At 44.9% G+C, this 17,795-nt stretch overlaps 1 protein-coding gene across 2 annotated transcripts in view; it reads left to right on the forward strand.

The window, feature by feature from the left end:
• The first annotated feature begins 166 nt into the window (after positions 1-166).
• Positions 167-17,795, forward strand: part of atp1b3a (ATPase Na+/K+ transporting subunit beta 3a) — a 73,075-nt gene continuing 55,446 nt past the window's right edge. Inside the window, exon 1 of one of the 2 annotated variants that reach the window (XM_087993306.1) lies at positions 167-871. In XM_087993306.1, the coding sequence (XP_087849432.1) occupies positions 760-871 (112 nt within the window). In that variant the 5' untranslated portion in view covers positions 167-759. The remainder of the gene's footprint in view (positions 872-17,795) is intronic. The other variant, XM_043702799.2, reaches the window with a different exon arrangement.

Below are 17,795 nucleotides of genomic sequence, written 5' to 3' on the forward strand. Positions count from 1 at the left end.
CCCACACAGACTCCGTTGGATAAAAGATGAAATCTCTCACTTTCCGCCCCTCTCTCTGCTCCGCTGCTGCAGGGCGGGCGGGCGCGCTCGCTCGCTGGCGGACGGGCGGGCGGGCGGGCGGACAGGGTTCCGCCGTATCTGCGCCGTATCCCCCGGGGCGGCTGGACACTGTATCCAGTGAATTGCTACATTCTCCCCAAAAAGGATACATTCTCGGGCGTGAGCGCGCGACTCTCTCCCTCCTCCAGGTCTCTGCGGTTGGGACGGGGGCGCGCCCGCGCGCCTGGGCTGCAACGCGGGTGCGTGCGCGCGCGTCGGCCCGGCGGCGCGCGCTGGCCGCTTTGCGCAAAGCGCATGCTCGTCGTGCCTTATAGCCGCGGGGCCGCCGCTGCGGTTTATTCACTGCAGCAGCAGGAGGAGGAGAGAGAGAGAGAGAGGGAAGGGAAAGGAAAGGAAAGGAAAGGAAAGGAGAGAGATAGAAGGAAGGAAAGGAAAGGAAAAGAAAAGAGAGAGATAGAGATAGAAGGAAAGCCAATAGAGAGAGGGGGAAAACAAAAATAGAGGAGACAGACAGATAGACACAGAGAGAGTGTGAGAGTGAGGAGAGCATCGCCAGTCACTGCAGCATCCAGACGGAGATCCTCCTGCTCTCCCCCTTCTATCCCCAGCTCCTTCTCCCGGTCTCTCTGTCTCTCTCACGCACCGACAGGCGAACCCCCCACCCCCACCCCCACCCCGGCCGGTTACTCGGTGAACACCATGGCCGATAAAGACGGCAAGAAGGACTTGGAGGAGGCAGAGGGAGGATGGAAGCAGTTTATCTACAACCCGGGCACCGGGCAGTTCATGGGCAGGACCGCCAGCAGCTGGGGTAAGGAGCTGCGGGACCTAGTGTATGTTCACCATCACCACCGCCACCATGATGCTGCATATTCACCATCAGATTGATCAGAACATCAACCAGCTGTAGGGACGGGGGTACCCCCCCCCACCCAGGTATAAGGGGGAGTGTGTGGGGGGAGAGGGGGTTAACCCCCACCCAGCTGTAAGGGGTGGGGGGTGTGAGGGCTGCATGCGGATCGATTGGAAATGTCGGAGCTGCTTTTCTGGCGGGATGGTGGTGGTGAAAGCTTGTCTCTGGCGAGAGCATTAACATTGCGGATGCTCGGTGCGTGACCCAGCCCCCGGTGTCCGACTCCTACCCCCGGTTCTTTCTCTATGTTCCCCACTCCCCCTGCGGAACCTACCGCCCGTGTCCGGTCCCTTCTCTTTCCCCCCTCACCCCGATACCTGCCCCCTGTCCCCCTCACCCCGATACCTGCCCCCTGTCCCCCTCACCCCGATACCTGCCCCCTTCCCCCCCCGATACCTGCCCCCTGTCCCCCTCACCCCGATACCTGCCCCCTGTCCCCTGTCCCCCTTCACCCCGATACCTGCCCCCTGTCCCCCTCACCCCGATACCTGCCCCCTGTCCCCTCCTCCCCCCCTCCCCAATACCTGCCCCCTGTCCCTCTTTCCCCCCCCCCCCCCCCCCCAATACCTGCCCCAGTTCCTGCCTCTTGTGCTTCCCCCCTCCCCACCCCGGACTCGATCGCTGCAGTGCTTCCCCCCCCGGGTTCCTGGCCCTCGCTGCTAACCCAGTGCCCGGGAGCCAATGTATTGCTTTGCCCGCAGTGACTGGAGCCAGGGCTGAGTGAGGGGAGAGGGTCTCTCTGTCTCTCCCAGTCACCTCCCCCCCCCCCCCCCCCCCGGGCCAGTGGTGGGTCCAGGGGGGCGGTGGGTAAAAGAAGGAAAATAGAATTAAATGATGAATTGAAGCCGAGGTGTCAGAAAGCGGCTTGGAGGTTTTGGATTAAAACCTGCGTATTATATGCAAAGCCTGGGAATCGTGATGCTGCCGAGGTGTTAACGTGAGCAAACTCCTAACGTTGGAGTAAACTTGGGCTGCTGCATTTCCTCCAGCCTCCCCCCACCCCGCCCCCACCTTGTTTTTTCATGAGTGAGCAATGTTTTAATATTCCCTTCGATCTGGGCGAAGCGGTGACTAATTCCACTTGATCTTTTGATTTTTTTTCAAAAGGTGATAGAACTGGATGTGTCTTTATTTGATGATTGAGAAATAGCGTAGGGGACTGACATCTGATTTTATACGGGAGATTCATCCATTCAAAAGTATCACTGCATCATCTCTCTCTTTTTAGTTGATGGTCTTGATTTAGATGTTATTATACCTTTGGAATCCAGGAAGTGATCTTTTTTTGAAAGGGAGCTGTAATTCTTGGTATTGGTGCAAAGTAAATGAATCCCTATGGATGAAAAAGCTGCATGAACAGCTAGTGTTTAAGACAGTCTGTCTTTAATTCCAAGTTGCTTCATTAAATTTTAATTGATTTTTATCTGTAAATTTCCTCCTTTTTATTACTTGCATAATTTAAATAAGTTAATAATTCAAAGGAATTCTGCACAAAATCAATAAGGCTCCAGCAATAAATTTTATAATTGTTTTGTTTTGTCTCAATGTTCCATCGATTTGATTAGTTTCATGGGCTTCACAGAAACTCACTGACTTTTTGAAACTTCAAATTTAATGCATCATTTCGGGAGAGGAGGTGAAATCTTATTTGAGAACACTTTACTAGAAGAGTATTAAGGATTTTTGTTTTGGGTTAAGCTAATATTGTTTATTGAGTTGAGGGCCATTCCCTACACCAAAGCAAAAAAGGAGTGACTTGTAGCTACCTTGTATTCATATAAAATATAGTTTGCTTTTTGCCTGACTATGACATTTTTTTTAGGATCAATGTGAAATAATCATGACCTTGCCTGTTTTCTTCGATGTTTTAGCAATTATTGCCCGAAGAATGCGTGAAGGAGGAGAATATTCAAAATCATGAACCAAAAAAATATAGCCTTGCTGTTTAAGAATAAATGTTTTCATTTATGGGGCTCCTTTGTAAATTATGTGTCCTTAGTCTACATTTAATCTCTGACTCAAGAGCCAGGAAATTTTGCTTTGTCAAGAACATTCACTTATCATCTGTTAGTGTGATCTTACTTTGCCCTGTCTTGATCTGACCCTTTTTTTATGATTGATTTCAGGCCCCAAAACAAATTAATTTGTTCTGATGAATGACGGAGGTGGGGGAACAGGCTATTTGAATAGGAAGGGTTTAGAGGAGTATGGGTCAAGTGCTGACAAATGGGGCTAGATTAATTTAGGGTATCTGGTAGGCATGGATGAGTTGGACCGAAGGGTCTGTTTCCATGCTGTACATCTCTATGACTCTAATTACGTTGAGTGCCCCATCGGCATATGAGAAGTTAGTATTACTGTTTAGATCATGAAGGAGATTCCTTTAGGGGTATCCCTATACAAGATACAGTCCCTGAAAGAGCCTGAGTCACACAGTCCACTCTGCCAAAAATAGGAACTATTTCGGGTGGGGTGGGGTAGAGCCAGCAACAATGTCGCTCTTAGAATGTTGTGCCTTCCTTTAAAATGAACTTTCTAACACCTCCCCAAGCCCTGACATCCTTTCCCATTGTCCTGCTTTGTAATATTCCAATGCAGACTTGCCCAGGTCTGAACAGGCAGGTGAACTAGAGACACCCGAGCGCTGAATGAGACTGTGAATACTGAAACTCTTAATTTTAAATAGTATACTCCAAACAGCACCCGGTATGAAGGAGAACTGAGGAGCAGGAAGTGCGGGAGCTTAAAAAGTGAAGTTGAACTACACTCAGGTGAACCATATCTATGGTAAGGAATCTGACCTCTCAGTGATTAATGAAATCAATACCTGGGACGCCCTGAGGATAATTCCTTAATCACAATATTTTCCTTTCTGGTTAATCTGTTCAGAATTTATTGCCCTTTTGGCTATTTCATTTGAAATGAAATATTGTCATTGGATAGCCTTTATCAATGGTTACACTACATGTGATGTGTGAATCTAAGGTGGGGGTTTATCATTTTGTATTGTGTGTTGGACTGTATGTGGCACATAACGTTCTAAATGTCATTAAATTTTCAGGACGTGGACAAGACTAGCATTTATCGCTCATTCTTTGTTGCTCATCATCATTGGCAGTCCCTTTATTGCAAGGAGGATACTTGCCAGAGAATACCGCCCAGAGCAAGAGCTTGTCTCTGGAATCTTATAACAGAGAGATGGTGCTGCACTGCACCAACCACACGGTTCTGGCTGATTGCCTGCCTTTAGGGTTTTGGAAAGATTGGCAGGTTAACAATCAACTAGTTTGGTTGTATCATTTTGACACCTCCTGTGGCCATTGAGGATTTGATGAATTTGTTGAATTTGTTAAATCTTTGTAATACGTTATGGATTAACTGCTATTCCCTGAATCTGTGGTTCAGAGGCAGTGATACAACCTTCCAACTAGCTGCTTTGAGATGGTGGTGGAGTAACTTGAATCGCTATTGTTCTTGGGTGAAAAAAAATCTGTTCTTCCTATGAATTAGTATCATCACCCTGGTCAGGACCACTTTGATAAGAGTGCATTTTAAACAATGCAGTATGAGAAGTTAGCATTGGTGTTTAGATGATAAAGGAGACTTCTTGGGGCGTCTGTGCCTGTGCAAGACATAATCGCGGCGCATCTTGGTTCATCCAGTCAGAAAGATTGTACAATTTCCTCCCTCTCCATTGCAAACCGGCTCCAAAATGCCGTGTTTCCTCACGCTTTACCTCCACAACCTTAGGTAGGAGTCAATTTCATGTGTTGTTCAACTCTATGAAGAAAAACATCTTGTTATCAGTTGTAAATCAGTTATTTTATAGTTTAAACTTGTTCCCTCTTGTCCTACTCTCAGCTTGTTTTGAAATAGTGTTCCAGGTTTATCTTTTCTCCACTACTTAACTTTTATCTTTATAGCTCTTCAAAGGTCATCTCTTGGTTATCTTCTTTCAAGGCTGAAAGTTTCCTGAGACCCTTTTTCAAACACATTACTCTTTTTCTGGGATTAGTCCCTTAACGCTTCATGCACACCTTTTGAATTTTCATTACCAGAACTGAACATAGATCTCCAGGGCATCTTTAGATGATTTTATTATGCTACAGATACTTATTTAAATATTTCTTTCTCAGTTACAAATCTATAGTTAACATTTTAGACAGACTTATATATTGCAAGGGACTGGGTAGCTATCTTGAGTTAGGAGCTTATCAAGACGCAATACTTTTTTTGATATTGTTAAATCTTTGTAATACATTATGGATTAACTGGTATTCCCTGCCCTCTTGACCTACTTCCACAAACTGCTGAGCAATCAATTTCCCCTTCTGTCCCCCCCCAGTCCTTTCCTTTTATAGTAAATCACAGAACGTGGGAGACAGTGGCTGGTCCAGCTTTTATTGGTCATTCCTATTTGCCCTTGAGAAGATGGTGGTGAGTTGATATTGTAAATGGTTCTTTTTGGGGTTCTCAAATCTTTTATCACTGCTACCCTGCCAAAAATAACCCCAGTTCTGATCCTCTGGCTTCGTAAAAATACGATACCATCCCTAACCTTGTTACCTCTCCAGTTCATGTCCATCGTCCCTGCAGCTCCAGATTTAAAGCTTCCCAATTAAGCTCAGTTCCTGCCAGAGCACTGAACTGCCTCAAAGTTACAAATATTATCTTCTGCAAGTGTGACATGGTGGACCTCATCCTCCCTATGCTGTCTGTAGCCTTTGGTGCAGGTGACCATCCCACACTCCTCCCAAACTGCTCATTCACTGTACAACAAAATGGGATTGCTTTGATTGTTGCCTGTTTGATTGTTGACTCATGAAGAGTGTCTGGATCAGTTAGGATTATCTTCACTGGAGTTTCGAAACATTGAATTATAGAATCCTTACAGTGCAGAAAGAGGTCATTCAGCCCATCAAGTTAGCACTGACCCTCAAAAGAGCATCCCATCCAGACCTAGCCCCTCACCTAATCCCCATACCCTCACATTTCCCATGGCTAATCTACCTAGCCTGCACTTCCCTGGACACTACGGGCAATTTAGCAGACCCATCCACCTAACCTGCACATGGACTGTGGGAGGAGACCGCAGCAGCCAGAGGAAACCCACGCAGACATGGGGAGGATGTGCAAGCTTAACACAGTCAGTTGTCCGAGGCTGGAATCAAACCTGAGTCCCTTGTGCTATGAAGCAATGGTGCAAACCACCGTGCCACCCAAGAATAAAGTTGGGGGTGGGTGCTTCTCGAATAAACCTATAAAATTCTAACCGGACTAGGCAGGGTAAACACAGGAAGGATATTCCCAATGACTCGAGTCCAGAACCAGGGATTCACAGCCTAAGAATAGGGAGTTAGAATATTTTGGACTGAGATGAGGAGAAATTTCTTCACCCAGAGAATGGTGAGTCTGTGGAATTCACTCCCACAGACAGTGGTTGAGGGCAAAACATTGAATGTTTTCAAGAAGGAGTTTGATTATAATTCTTAGGGGTAAAGAGATCAATGGATCTAGGGAGAAAGCCTGGAGTAGGGGACTGAGTTGGATGATCAACGATGATCATATTGATTTGGTGGAACAGGATGGAAGGGCTGAATGGCCTACTGTTGCTCCTATTTGTTTCTATCCAGTCACAACTGGCAGTGATTTTCCAACCTGCCATTGTACCATTGTCTCTGGAGTTGCCCAAATACAATGCTTGGGCCCCACTTCCCATTTAGCTCTTAGCAACATAATTCAGACACGTTCAGATTCTATATATATGCTGATGCTAGCCTCCTGTAACTCACCAGCATCTCTCTCAATACCTTTACTTCCTCAGCGTTGTTCGAATGCTATTTCAACACCTAGTCCTAAATGAGCTGGAAGTTTCTCCAAATAGACATCAGAAACACTTATCACATTATCTTTGACCCTTCCTCCCATTTCATTTCCTTCACTGACTTGTACATCGAGCTGTAAGATGTAAATTTTGTGCTCTCTTTGATAATGAGCTGAGATTCTGTTTTGTAATGAGGTCAGACAGGTGGACCTATTAGAATAGGAGTTCCCTGATTGAACCAGATTAACTGCCCCAATCAGGGAGTGCTGGCTGACCGGACTGTGAGCGGTTCTGTTCACACTAGGAGCTAGCTCTGTGCTAGCTGGTCAGTGTCATGTACTGTGCATGTATAAATAAAGGGGAACTTGGTGATAGGGTACTGGCCTTTGTGGAGTTATTTCGGTGGCAACAAGAGAAAAACACGCCCCTGAAGAGATTTGTTCGCAACAGTTGTCTTTTGAGTTGGGGTAAGCAGTTCTGGCATCATGCCGTTATTTGGGAAACTTGACTTGTTCAATCCTGCGGTTGAAGACTGGGCAGAGAATGTGGAAAGAATGCGTTGTTTTTTCCCAGGCAAATGATATTGGAGCAGACGAAAAGCAACGAATCACTCTCCTGATGGCATGTGGACCCACGGCTTGATCAGTTAATCAGGAGCCTAACATTCCCTAAGGCAGCAGATACTAAAACCTTTCAAGAGTTGATGGATTTAGCTAAGGAATGTTACAAACCCAAGACAACTCTAATCCTGAGACGCTATCGGTTTTACTCAGCAGTTCAAGAACCAAGGGAATCCATATTGGGATTTTTGAGGAGTTTAAGATTGCTGATAGAGATATGTGATTTTGGTTTAATCCTAAGCGAGATGCTGAGGGACTGTTTGGTGTGTGGGATTAATGATGTAACCATGTAAAAACACTTATTAGTTGAAGTCTAATTTGCCTCAAAACAGGAACTACAACTGGCATTATCATTGGAAAATGCAGCAAAGTGGCACATATGAGTTACAGAGTGTTCCAATGGAAGTAAGCACGCTCAACAGGCTGACAGAGTTTGGGGAACACCACTTGAGTCAAGATGATTGCACAGCCTCAGTCAGGACATATCCTGAACAGAGGGACTCCAGGTCAGCCCACAGCAAAACTCCAAAACAAAACCAAGTCTCGACCATACGGTTAAAACTTTCTCAAGGATCAGAGTCAGCAGGACACCGTAGTTGCTGCTGGTATGTGGACTCGAGTTAGAGACAGAAAAACCGCAGATGCTGGAATCCCAGGTATACAAGCAAGATGCTGGAAGAACACAGCAAGCCAGGCAGCATCAGGAAGTGGAGAAGTCAATGTTTTTGGCTGTAACTCTTCTTCAGGAATGTGGACTCTAGGCAGTAAAAGCATACCACTAGACCTTAACTGAGTAAGAGAATTCTGGGCAATATCCAGGAGTGTTCACATCCTGGACCATCCAATAACTGCTGGTTTGGAACAATTACATTGCTTAGCAACATCCAAATCTGAACCAATCAAAATAAACGTCTGGTTAAATGGTCACCTAGTTCTAATGGAGATTGATCCTGATGCGGTCTTTACCAAAATTCACTCGGGACTCCAACCCTTAAGTTTGTGAGACCTCAACTTGGCTGAGAACCTATGCTGGAGAACCTTTACTATTAAGGTTACAACTTTGGTTCCAGTCTCTCATGAGAAGCAGCTAGTTTAGTTAGCACTAACTGGAGTAAAAGGCTTGGGCCCAAGCTTGATGGGGAGAAATTGGCTGAGAAAGAATCAACTTGTTTGGCTCAACATTTTTCAATTAGAAAGTGGTTGCCTGAGTGAAGTCCTTATTACATCCCGGAAGTTTTTCAGGAATATTAAAGGGGCCAAGGCCACTTTGCGTGCTGACCAAGAAGCAACTCCATGATTCTGCACGACCCACCCAGTGTTGTTTGTCTTAACGGGCAAAAGTAGAGGCAGACGTCAGGAGGCTTGAAAGTGAAGGAATCATCAAACTAGTTTAATCTGCAGATTGGGTGGCACCAGTCATTCCAATTAGTGAAGCCTGACGAGTCAGTTGCCTTTGTGGAGATTTCAAACAAGTGATAAACCCTTTCTCACAGCTGGAGAACATCCAATCCCTTGTTTTAAAGGACTTGTGTACAAAACTGGGGTCTGTCCTTTAGGAAGCTGGACGTAAGTCTTGTGTACCTGCAGTTGCGTGAGATGAGGATTCCAAGACGTATGCTACAAATAATACCCATAAGGGTTTGCTCCAATATACGAGACTGCCATTTGGGGTGTCATCAGCCTGTGCCATTTTTTCAGGGTACAAGGGAGAACATTTTACCAGGTCTACCCCAGGTCACCATTTATCTGGACAACGTGCTAATAACTGGAGTGACCAATAAAGAGCATTTAGAGAACTTGGGCATCGTGTTTTAAATGCTTCTCCAAGGCAGTTTGGGCCTTTAGGAGAGAAAAATGTGTGCTTCAGGAACCCCAAGTGACATACGTGGCCTACAGAGTTGACAAGACTGGGTTACACCCTTTGGAGGATAAAGTGAGGGTGATCAAAAGTACCTTGGCTTCAATGTCTGTACTGGAGTTTAGATCTTTCATTGGGTTGGTGAATTTTTACGTAACTTGGCACCTTTGACCTGCTATTGAATAAAAGTCAGCCCAGTCATAGCCTTTAGATTAGATTACTTACAGTGTGGAAACAAGTCCTTCGGCCCAACAAGTCCACACTGACCCACCAAAGCGCAACCTACCCAGACCCATTCCCCTACATTTGCCCCTTCACCTAACACTACGGGCAATTTAGCATGGCCAATTCACCAGACCTACACATTTTTGGACTGTGGGAGGAAACCGGAGCACCCAGAGGAAACCCACACAGACACGGGGAGAACGTGCAAACTCCACACAGTCAGTTGCCTGAGGCGGGAATTGAACCCAGGACTCTGCTGCTGTGAGGCAGCAGTGCTAACTACTGTGCCACCCCCTAGGAAGTGAAGAAACAGCTGCCATTGTCTAAGGCCCACTATATGGTCCCATCAAGGCACCAATACCTCGATACCATACGGGGAGGCAATGTTAGCTCACAGATGGCCCAGTAGAGAGGAATGCCCGATAGTGTATGCTTCCCAGATACTAGCTGGTGTGGAACAAAGTTACGCCCAGATAGAGAAGGAAAGTTTGGAGATCATCTTGGGTGTGAGAAAGTTCTTCTAATATGTTTTGTGGATGTAGATTTATAATAGTGACAGACCACGAATCCCTGCTAGGGCTATTCCAAGAGGACAAGGCTGCCTACACACACTACACACGACACGCGCACACACGACACGCACCCACACGACACGCACACGACACGCACACGACACGCACACGACACGCACACACACACTATGCACACACACACTATGCACACACACACTATGCACACACACAGGGGTGGGCTCTCATTCTAAGTGCTTACAATTACAAGTTGGAACACCATTCAGGAGGCCAAGTGGCTAATGCCGATTCCTTGAGCTGCCTCCCACTGGCAGGTTCACCACCAGTGATTGCTGCCACTGGAAATATCCGTTCTGCTCTTAAACTTTCTGGATACCCTTCCGATCACCGCTGGAAATTTCTGACTATGGAATGCAAAAAGATCCAGTCCTGGCAAAACTAAAACGGCTGGTAGTGATGGGGGAAGCAAAAGTGGCCATCACAAACCAGACTTAAAACCTTTCAGGACCCAGCAAGACCAGATCGAAGGAGAGGGTAGCATGTTATTATGGGGAGCAAGAGTGATTGTCCCAAGCAAAGGTCATTGCCAGATACTGGCTGAATCCCACCAGGGTCATCGAGGGCGTTTCAAAAACGAAGATGTTGACGAGAAATTATCTGGTGGCCAGGGTTGGATGCCAACATTGCTGCTGTGGTTGGGCAGTGCCCAGAATGCCAGCAAGGTCAATAATTTCCACCAGTAGCTCCCCCACACCTGGGGGAATGGCCGTGTAAATGCTGGACTGGACTACACTGATCCTTTCATGGGCTCAATGTTTCTAGTCATTGTGGATGTCCAGTCAGAGTGCATTCATCAAACACGAGGGTGATGATTGGAAAGTTGTGAGTGTGGTTTGCAATACATGGACACTTGGAGGTGTTGGTCGCAGGCAATGGGCCATCGTTTACCAGCACGGAGTTTGTCACCCGACCTGCACATCTTTGGACTGTGGGAGGAAGCGGAGCACACGGAGGAAACCCACGCAAACACGGGGAGAATGTGCAATCTCCACATAGACAGTCTCCCGAGGCTGGAATCGAACCTGGGACCCTGGTGCTGTGAGGCAGCAGTGCTAACCACTTGAGCCACCGTGTTGCCCTGGGCTATGTGCAAGCTGCAAGTTTGCAAACACAGCAGGAGCAAAATGTGTCCAGCCCCTCAGAACATCCATGGGTTCTCCCCTTCTGCTTGTAATGAGGTCAGCCAGGTGGACCTCATAGAATGAGTTCCCTGATTTGGGGCTGTAAACCTGGTCCAATCAGGGAGCCCTGACTGACGGATATAAACAGGAGTGTCAGAGGGAGCTGAATCAGTGTCTTCCCTACACGTGTAAATAAAGGGTGACTTCCAGACTACATACCAGCCTTCGTGGATTTATTTAATGTCCTGTATGTTCTGCATCATTAAAACTGCTTACTTCTACACCTAGATAATCACTGGTATCTGCTCAACTCATCTGTGCTTTCTGTTATGTCTTGATTTGACTAATTGTGTGTTCTCCTGACTAAATCCAATTCTCTATACACCTGAACTCCCCCAAAATCCTGCTGCCTCCTTCTTAACTTCCACCAAGTCCCATTCACCTGGCAGCCTCTTTGAACTAAAATGATTCCTTTCATCGGGAATTTTTATTTCAGAAAAACCCATCCTGTTGTGTAAATCTCTCTGTACCTCACCGTTCTCTGTCTTTGTAAAGTCCTAGGGCTCTCCAGGTACAGAATCACATGAGTGTTACAGTGCAAAGGAGGCCATTCAGCCCATTGTGTCTCTCGTGTATCCCTCTAGTTCATTCAACAGCTGCATTGTTAGCCACCTGGACCTCAAAATCTAAAATTATTTTCTCCTGTTAAGATACTTTTTAAAAGCTTCCTTTTTGGCCGAAGTGTTAGTCCCCTGTTGTACCATGTCCTCTTTTGGATTGGAAGCAATTTTTTAACATTCCTGTGAAGAGTCTTGGGAGATTTTACTGCATTAAAGACATTGAAATCAAGTGTCCTTATGAAGATGATCCTGTGATGACCATCCAATGGTCTATTTAATACTAACATTTAACTGTTATATGGATATTGGTGAGTTGAGACAATGTGGATCTACATTAAACTGGACCTGTCCCTAAATACCACAAATTAATGAAAAACTTTCCCCAGCACTTCACTCTTCACTTTAGTTGTCTTAACAATTCATGAGTATTATAGCTATCATCCATTTTAAAATTTTAATCTGTGGTTATCGTAACAAAACAAACAAGAAACACCTAAACAGACCATAGGAGTAGGCCATTCGGCCCCTCAAGCCTGCTCCTTCATTCAATAGGATCGTGGCTGATCCAACGTTCCCCACGTCCACTTTCCTGCCCTTTCCCTGTAACCCTTGATTTCCCTGATTTTTCAAGAATTTATCTCAGCCTTAAATATACACAAGATCCCTTCCCCCACAGCTCTCTGTGGCAAGGAGTTCCAAAGACTCTCAACCCTCTGAGAGAAAAAAAATCCTCTTCATCTCAGTATTAAATTGGTGCCCCTTTATTCTGAGACTCTGGTCCTAGACTCTCCCATGAGGGAAACATCCTCTCAGCATTTATCCTGTCAATTGTTAGTAATGCAACATCACAGTACAATTTTATAGCTTAATCCCGGTGCCTCATCAATAAATCTAGGTGCCTCATTGTTATTTACTTCTAACAATCCACAGACAAGACCTAAAAAAAAAAATGAAAATGTCATAGAGATGTACAGTACAGAAACAGACCCTTTGGTCCAACTCGTCCATGCCGACCAGATATCCCAACCCCTTTGCCCATTTGCCAGCACTTGGCCCATACCGAGCAAATTAATTCACATTTTTTCGAATACTTTAAAAATTTTTCATGCAGTTAAAGTTCCAGCTCAATACCATATCTGTCTTTAATAGCTTTGCTTCCTGCCACATTGGTTGCACTTTTACATTAATTTTTTCCATTATAAATGCAGAGTACCAGACTTGTCATGAATGCTGCTTATAAAAGCTGCAGTTATACGTTCAGAACTGGTGATGGCACTGTAGTGCCTTGGTTTTATATCTCACGGGTCCTGAGGGTCACCTACAAGGAACTACCAATACTCCAACCACCTCACTGTCTGTACACCATGAATTAGTGTTCATTTTGCTATGTACCCATAATATTAAATTTATTAAAAATAAAGGCCTTTTATCACCTTGAAACAGGGACTGAGATGTGCACTGGTTGCTTCAATTATCCATTCCTCTAACTCCCTGTACGTAGTACCACAAGAAGTTGATAAAAGGTGCAGCTGGAAATAAACACAGCAAGATCATTCAACAGGATCCTGCCTGAAACATCACCATCCTGCTTTTGTGATGTTGCGCGACCTGCTGTGCTTTTTCCAGCTCCACACTTTATCAACTCTGACTTTTCAGCATCTGCAGTCCTCACTATCTCCATACCACAAGAAGTTAACTGTAAATGTATCCTTACAGACAAATTAAGTGACTCTAGATTAGATTACATTACAGTATGGAAACAGACCCTTCGGCCCAACAAGTCCACACCGACCCGCCGAAGCGAAACCCACCCATACCCTTACATTTACCCCTTACCTAACACTACAGGCAATTTAGTATGGCCAATTCACCTGACCTGCACATCTTTGGACTGTGGGAGGAAACCGGAGCACCCGGAGGAAACCCACGCAGACACGGGGAGAATGTGCAAACTCCACACAGTCAGTCGCCTGAGGCAGGAATTGAACCCGGGTCTCTGGCGCTTTGAGGCAGCAGTGCTAACCACCGTGCCGCCCACTAGTGTATAAGCTAATTTGAAGAATTTAATGTAAATTATTTGATGGAAAATAAACTTCATGTTTTTAAAAGTAGACATCAGTGTTGATTTAGTATTAAAATACTGGAAGCTTATGACCTAACATTTTAGTAGAAGGTGCCTTGAAAAGGAATTTTATTGTCCTGCTTTTATTTACCTTTGGGTCCTTTTTGAATCCTGTGAGTAAACCTTTGCTGTGACCTAAGGAATGTGCTTATTATTATTCTCCAAAGTTCTCTGGATCCTGTGTTTGTTTTGTGTGGTGATACTAGTCATTACATTCACATCTTTAATGTTACATGCATATGATCAAATTGGGAGCTGGAATTCAGCTCCTTGAATTGCTCCATCATGTGATAAGAATAAATTTAAACAGTGAGTTGCAGTAAGCCCATGATTTTCTAAACTTATAGTTTTATCAGTTTTAGGTTTCTGTTTCTGCAGAAACAATCCCTGTATTTCTTTGTATCTCTTACCCTTTCTTTTACTTGGTCTGAATTAATATTTTTCAGACGGTGAGATTGTTCTTTGCCATTTTCTTTGCAGTTTCTTTTTCTGGATATTTTCTGAATTGCTCGTAGTTTTGTCCATATGAAGATCACAAGCTGTCACATGCTCTAATCCCAACAAGTAGATGCTTTATAAAGAAGTTTAATTTATTATATTTCAATGGTGTTCAAAAATCGCAAGTGTTTTTACTATATACCTATACTTCATACCAGAATGTGAGCACAATTATCCATGTAAGCATTCATTGTCAGGATACTGTTTAGAAATTTAGCTCGTAGTGGTTTTTGACAGAACCACCCCCCCCCCCCCCCCCCCAAAATTCGATGAGTGAACATTTCAAAGTAAAGTTTATAAACTATTAATACCTTCAGTGTTAAGCATTTCCTTGAATTATTACAGTATTAGTTCCTTTCAGTTGTATGTTGTAGTGGAAATGCAAATATAATGAGAGGAAAGCAAGTTTTTTTGTGTTGGACTGTAGGTTTCTGAACTACAGCCATTTCTTTATTGCATCTGGGAGAGAATCTTTACTGTGGATTCAACTGAGATTTCTGAATTATGTCATTTTGGTAAAAAGAACAATTAAAGATAATCAGAGGGTTATCTAGGGTGGATAGTGAGAGCCTTTTTCCTCATGGTGAAGGCTAACACGAGGGGATATTAAATCGAGGGGTGATAGATTTAGGACAGATATTAGGGGTAGTTTCTTTACATAGAGAGTAGCAGGGGCATGTAATGTCCTGCCTGCTACAGTAGCAAGGTTAGGTCTCACGGAATACAGGGAGAACTAGCCATTTGGATACAGAACTAGCTCAAAGGTAGAAGACAGAGGGTGGTGGTGGAGGGTTGTTTTTCAGACTGGAGGCCTGTGACCAGTGGAGTGCCACAAGGATCAGTGCTGGGTCCTCTGCTTTTTGTTATTTACATAAATGATTTGGATATGAGCATAAGAGGTACAGTTAGTAAGTTTGCAGATGACACCAAAATTGGAGGTGTAGTAGACAGCGAAGGGGGTTACCTCAGATTACAACAGGATCTGGACCAGATGGGCCAATGGGCTGAGAAGTGGCAGATGGAGTTTAATTCAGATAAATACGAGGTGCTGCATTTTGGGAAAGCAAATCTTAGCAGGATTTATACACTTAATGGTAAGGTCCTAGGGAGTGTTGCTGAACAGAGACCTTGGAGTGCAGGTTCATAGCTCCTTGAAAGTGGAGTCGCAGGTAGATAGGATAGTGAAGAAGGCGTTTGGTATGCTTTCCCTTATTGGTCAGAGTATTGAGTACAAGAGTTGGGAGGTCATGTTGCGGCTGTACAGGACATTGGTTAGGCCACTGTTGGAATATTGAGTGCAATTCTGGTCTCCTTCCTATCGGAAAGATGTGGAAGTCCAGAACTAGAGGACATAGGTTTAGGGTGAGAGGGGAAACTTTTTCACGCAGAGGGTAGTACGTGTATGGAATGAGCTGCCAGAGGATGTGGTGGAGGCTCGTACAATTGCAACTTTTAAAAGACATTTGGATGGGTATATGAATAGGAAGGGTGTGGAGGGATATGGGCTGGGTGCTGGCAGGTGGGACTAGATTGTGTTGGGATATCTGGTTGGCATGGATGGGTTGGACCGAAGGGTCTGTTCCATGCTGTACATCTCTGACTCTATGATTCTAGTAGACACGGTGGCACGGTGGTTAGCACTGTTGCCTCCGTGCCAGGGGACCTAGGTTCAATTCCCGCCTCAGGCGACTCTGTGTGGAGTTTGCATATTCTCCCCGTGTCTGCGTGGGTTTCCTCCGGGTGCTCCAGTTTCCTCCCACAGTCCAAAAATGTGCAGGTTAGGTGAATTAGCCATGCTAAATTGTCCGTAGTGTTTGGTGAAGGAGTAAATGTAGGGGAATGGGTCTGGGTGGGTCAGTGTGGACTTGTTGGGCCGAAGGGCCTGTTTTCATGCTGTAAGTTATCTAGACTCGCGGGCATTTAAATGGGCATTGGACATACATATGGATAATAATGGAATGGTGTACGTTAGAGGGGCATGCGATTATTTTCACAGGTCGGCGCAGCATCGAGGGCCGAAGGGCCTGTACTGCGCTGTAACATTCTATTAATTTTTATGCCATAGAAGTAAATACTGTCTTAGATTATCAAGAGCTTATTGTCTGCATCTTAGTATCCCTCCCACTAAGGGAGTACGGGACAAAATGTCTGTGTTGGTCAAGAAATAGTTACATTTGATAACTGAAGCTGATCTTAAACTTCGTTTATCTGTAATCTTTTTTTGAACAAAATCTTAAATTAGAACAAATATCTAAAATCAATGTACCAGTCTTCTATAGATGGAAGTATGAGAGCCATAAGGTGTCTAGAGGATCTGGACTTGTTAAACTTTCTGAAATTGCTGTTACTTCCGTCAAATGTTCTGTAATCTTGTAATGGTTGCCCAAAACAACCACATTCCTGTTTCTACATTATTAATTCCATGGAGTTAATTCACTTTCTTAATTCACTGGAGTTGAGAAGAATGAAGGGGGCTCCCATAGAAACCTATAAAATCCAACCAGCGTAGACTGGAGACACTTGGGAAGGTTGTTCCTGATTACTGTGGAGTCCAGAACCAGTCAAAGGAGACAAGGTTAGAACATCTGGGACTGACTAGAGGAGAAATGTCTCCACCCAGAGAGTGGTGAGCCTGTGCAATTCTCTGCCACAGAAAGTGGTTGAGGACAAAACATTGAATGTTCTCTAGAAAGGGTTAGATGTGTACCTCTTAGAGCTAAAGGGATCAAAGGGTACGAGGGGAAAGTGGGAACAGGGGACTGCGTTGGATGGTCAGCCATGGTCGTATTGAGTGGTGGAGCAGGATCAAAGGGCCGAATGGCCTACTACTCTCCCTATTTTCAGTTTCTATGTTTCCACCAGTGTTCACCAGGGCTGGTATTTGGATCAGCTTTTTTACGTTTTAATTCTCCTTGATTTAGTCCTGATGTGGAGGTGTCCAGTGTTGTACTGGGGTGTACAAAGTTAAAAATCGCACAACTGAAAATGTTTTGCTGGAAAAGCCCAGCAGGTCAGGCAGCATCCAAGGAACAGGAGAATCGACGTTTCGGGCATAAGCCCTTCTTCAGGAATCCTTGTAAATCTCCTCTGGACCCCCTGTGACCAGATCCTTATACAGCGTCAGCAAACACCTCTGCTCTTGTATTCTAGCCCTATCAAAAAGGATGCTAACATTGCATTTGCCTTCCTAACTGCCAACTGAACCTGCATGTTAACATGAAGAGAATCATGAACTGATGGGTCAAATGGCCTAATTCTGCTCCTATGTCATATGAGTTGATCTATCCACACCTGCATTTTCAGAGAATTAAGTGTGTGAATCCTAATGTATATCATTAGGATTC

Source organism: Chiloscyllium plagiosum, unplaced genomic scaffold, assembly GCF_037043375.1.
Source record: "Chiloscyllium plagiosum isolate Xiang-an unplaced genomic scaffold, Cpla_swu_hap1 HiC_scaffold_13, whole genome shotgun sequence".
In the NCBI taxonomy this organism is placed as follows: domain Eukaryota; kingdom Metazoa; phylum Chordata; class Chondrichthyes; order Orectolobiformes; family Hemiscylliidae; genus Chiloscyllium; species Chiloscyllium plagiosum.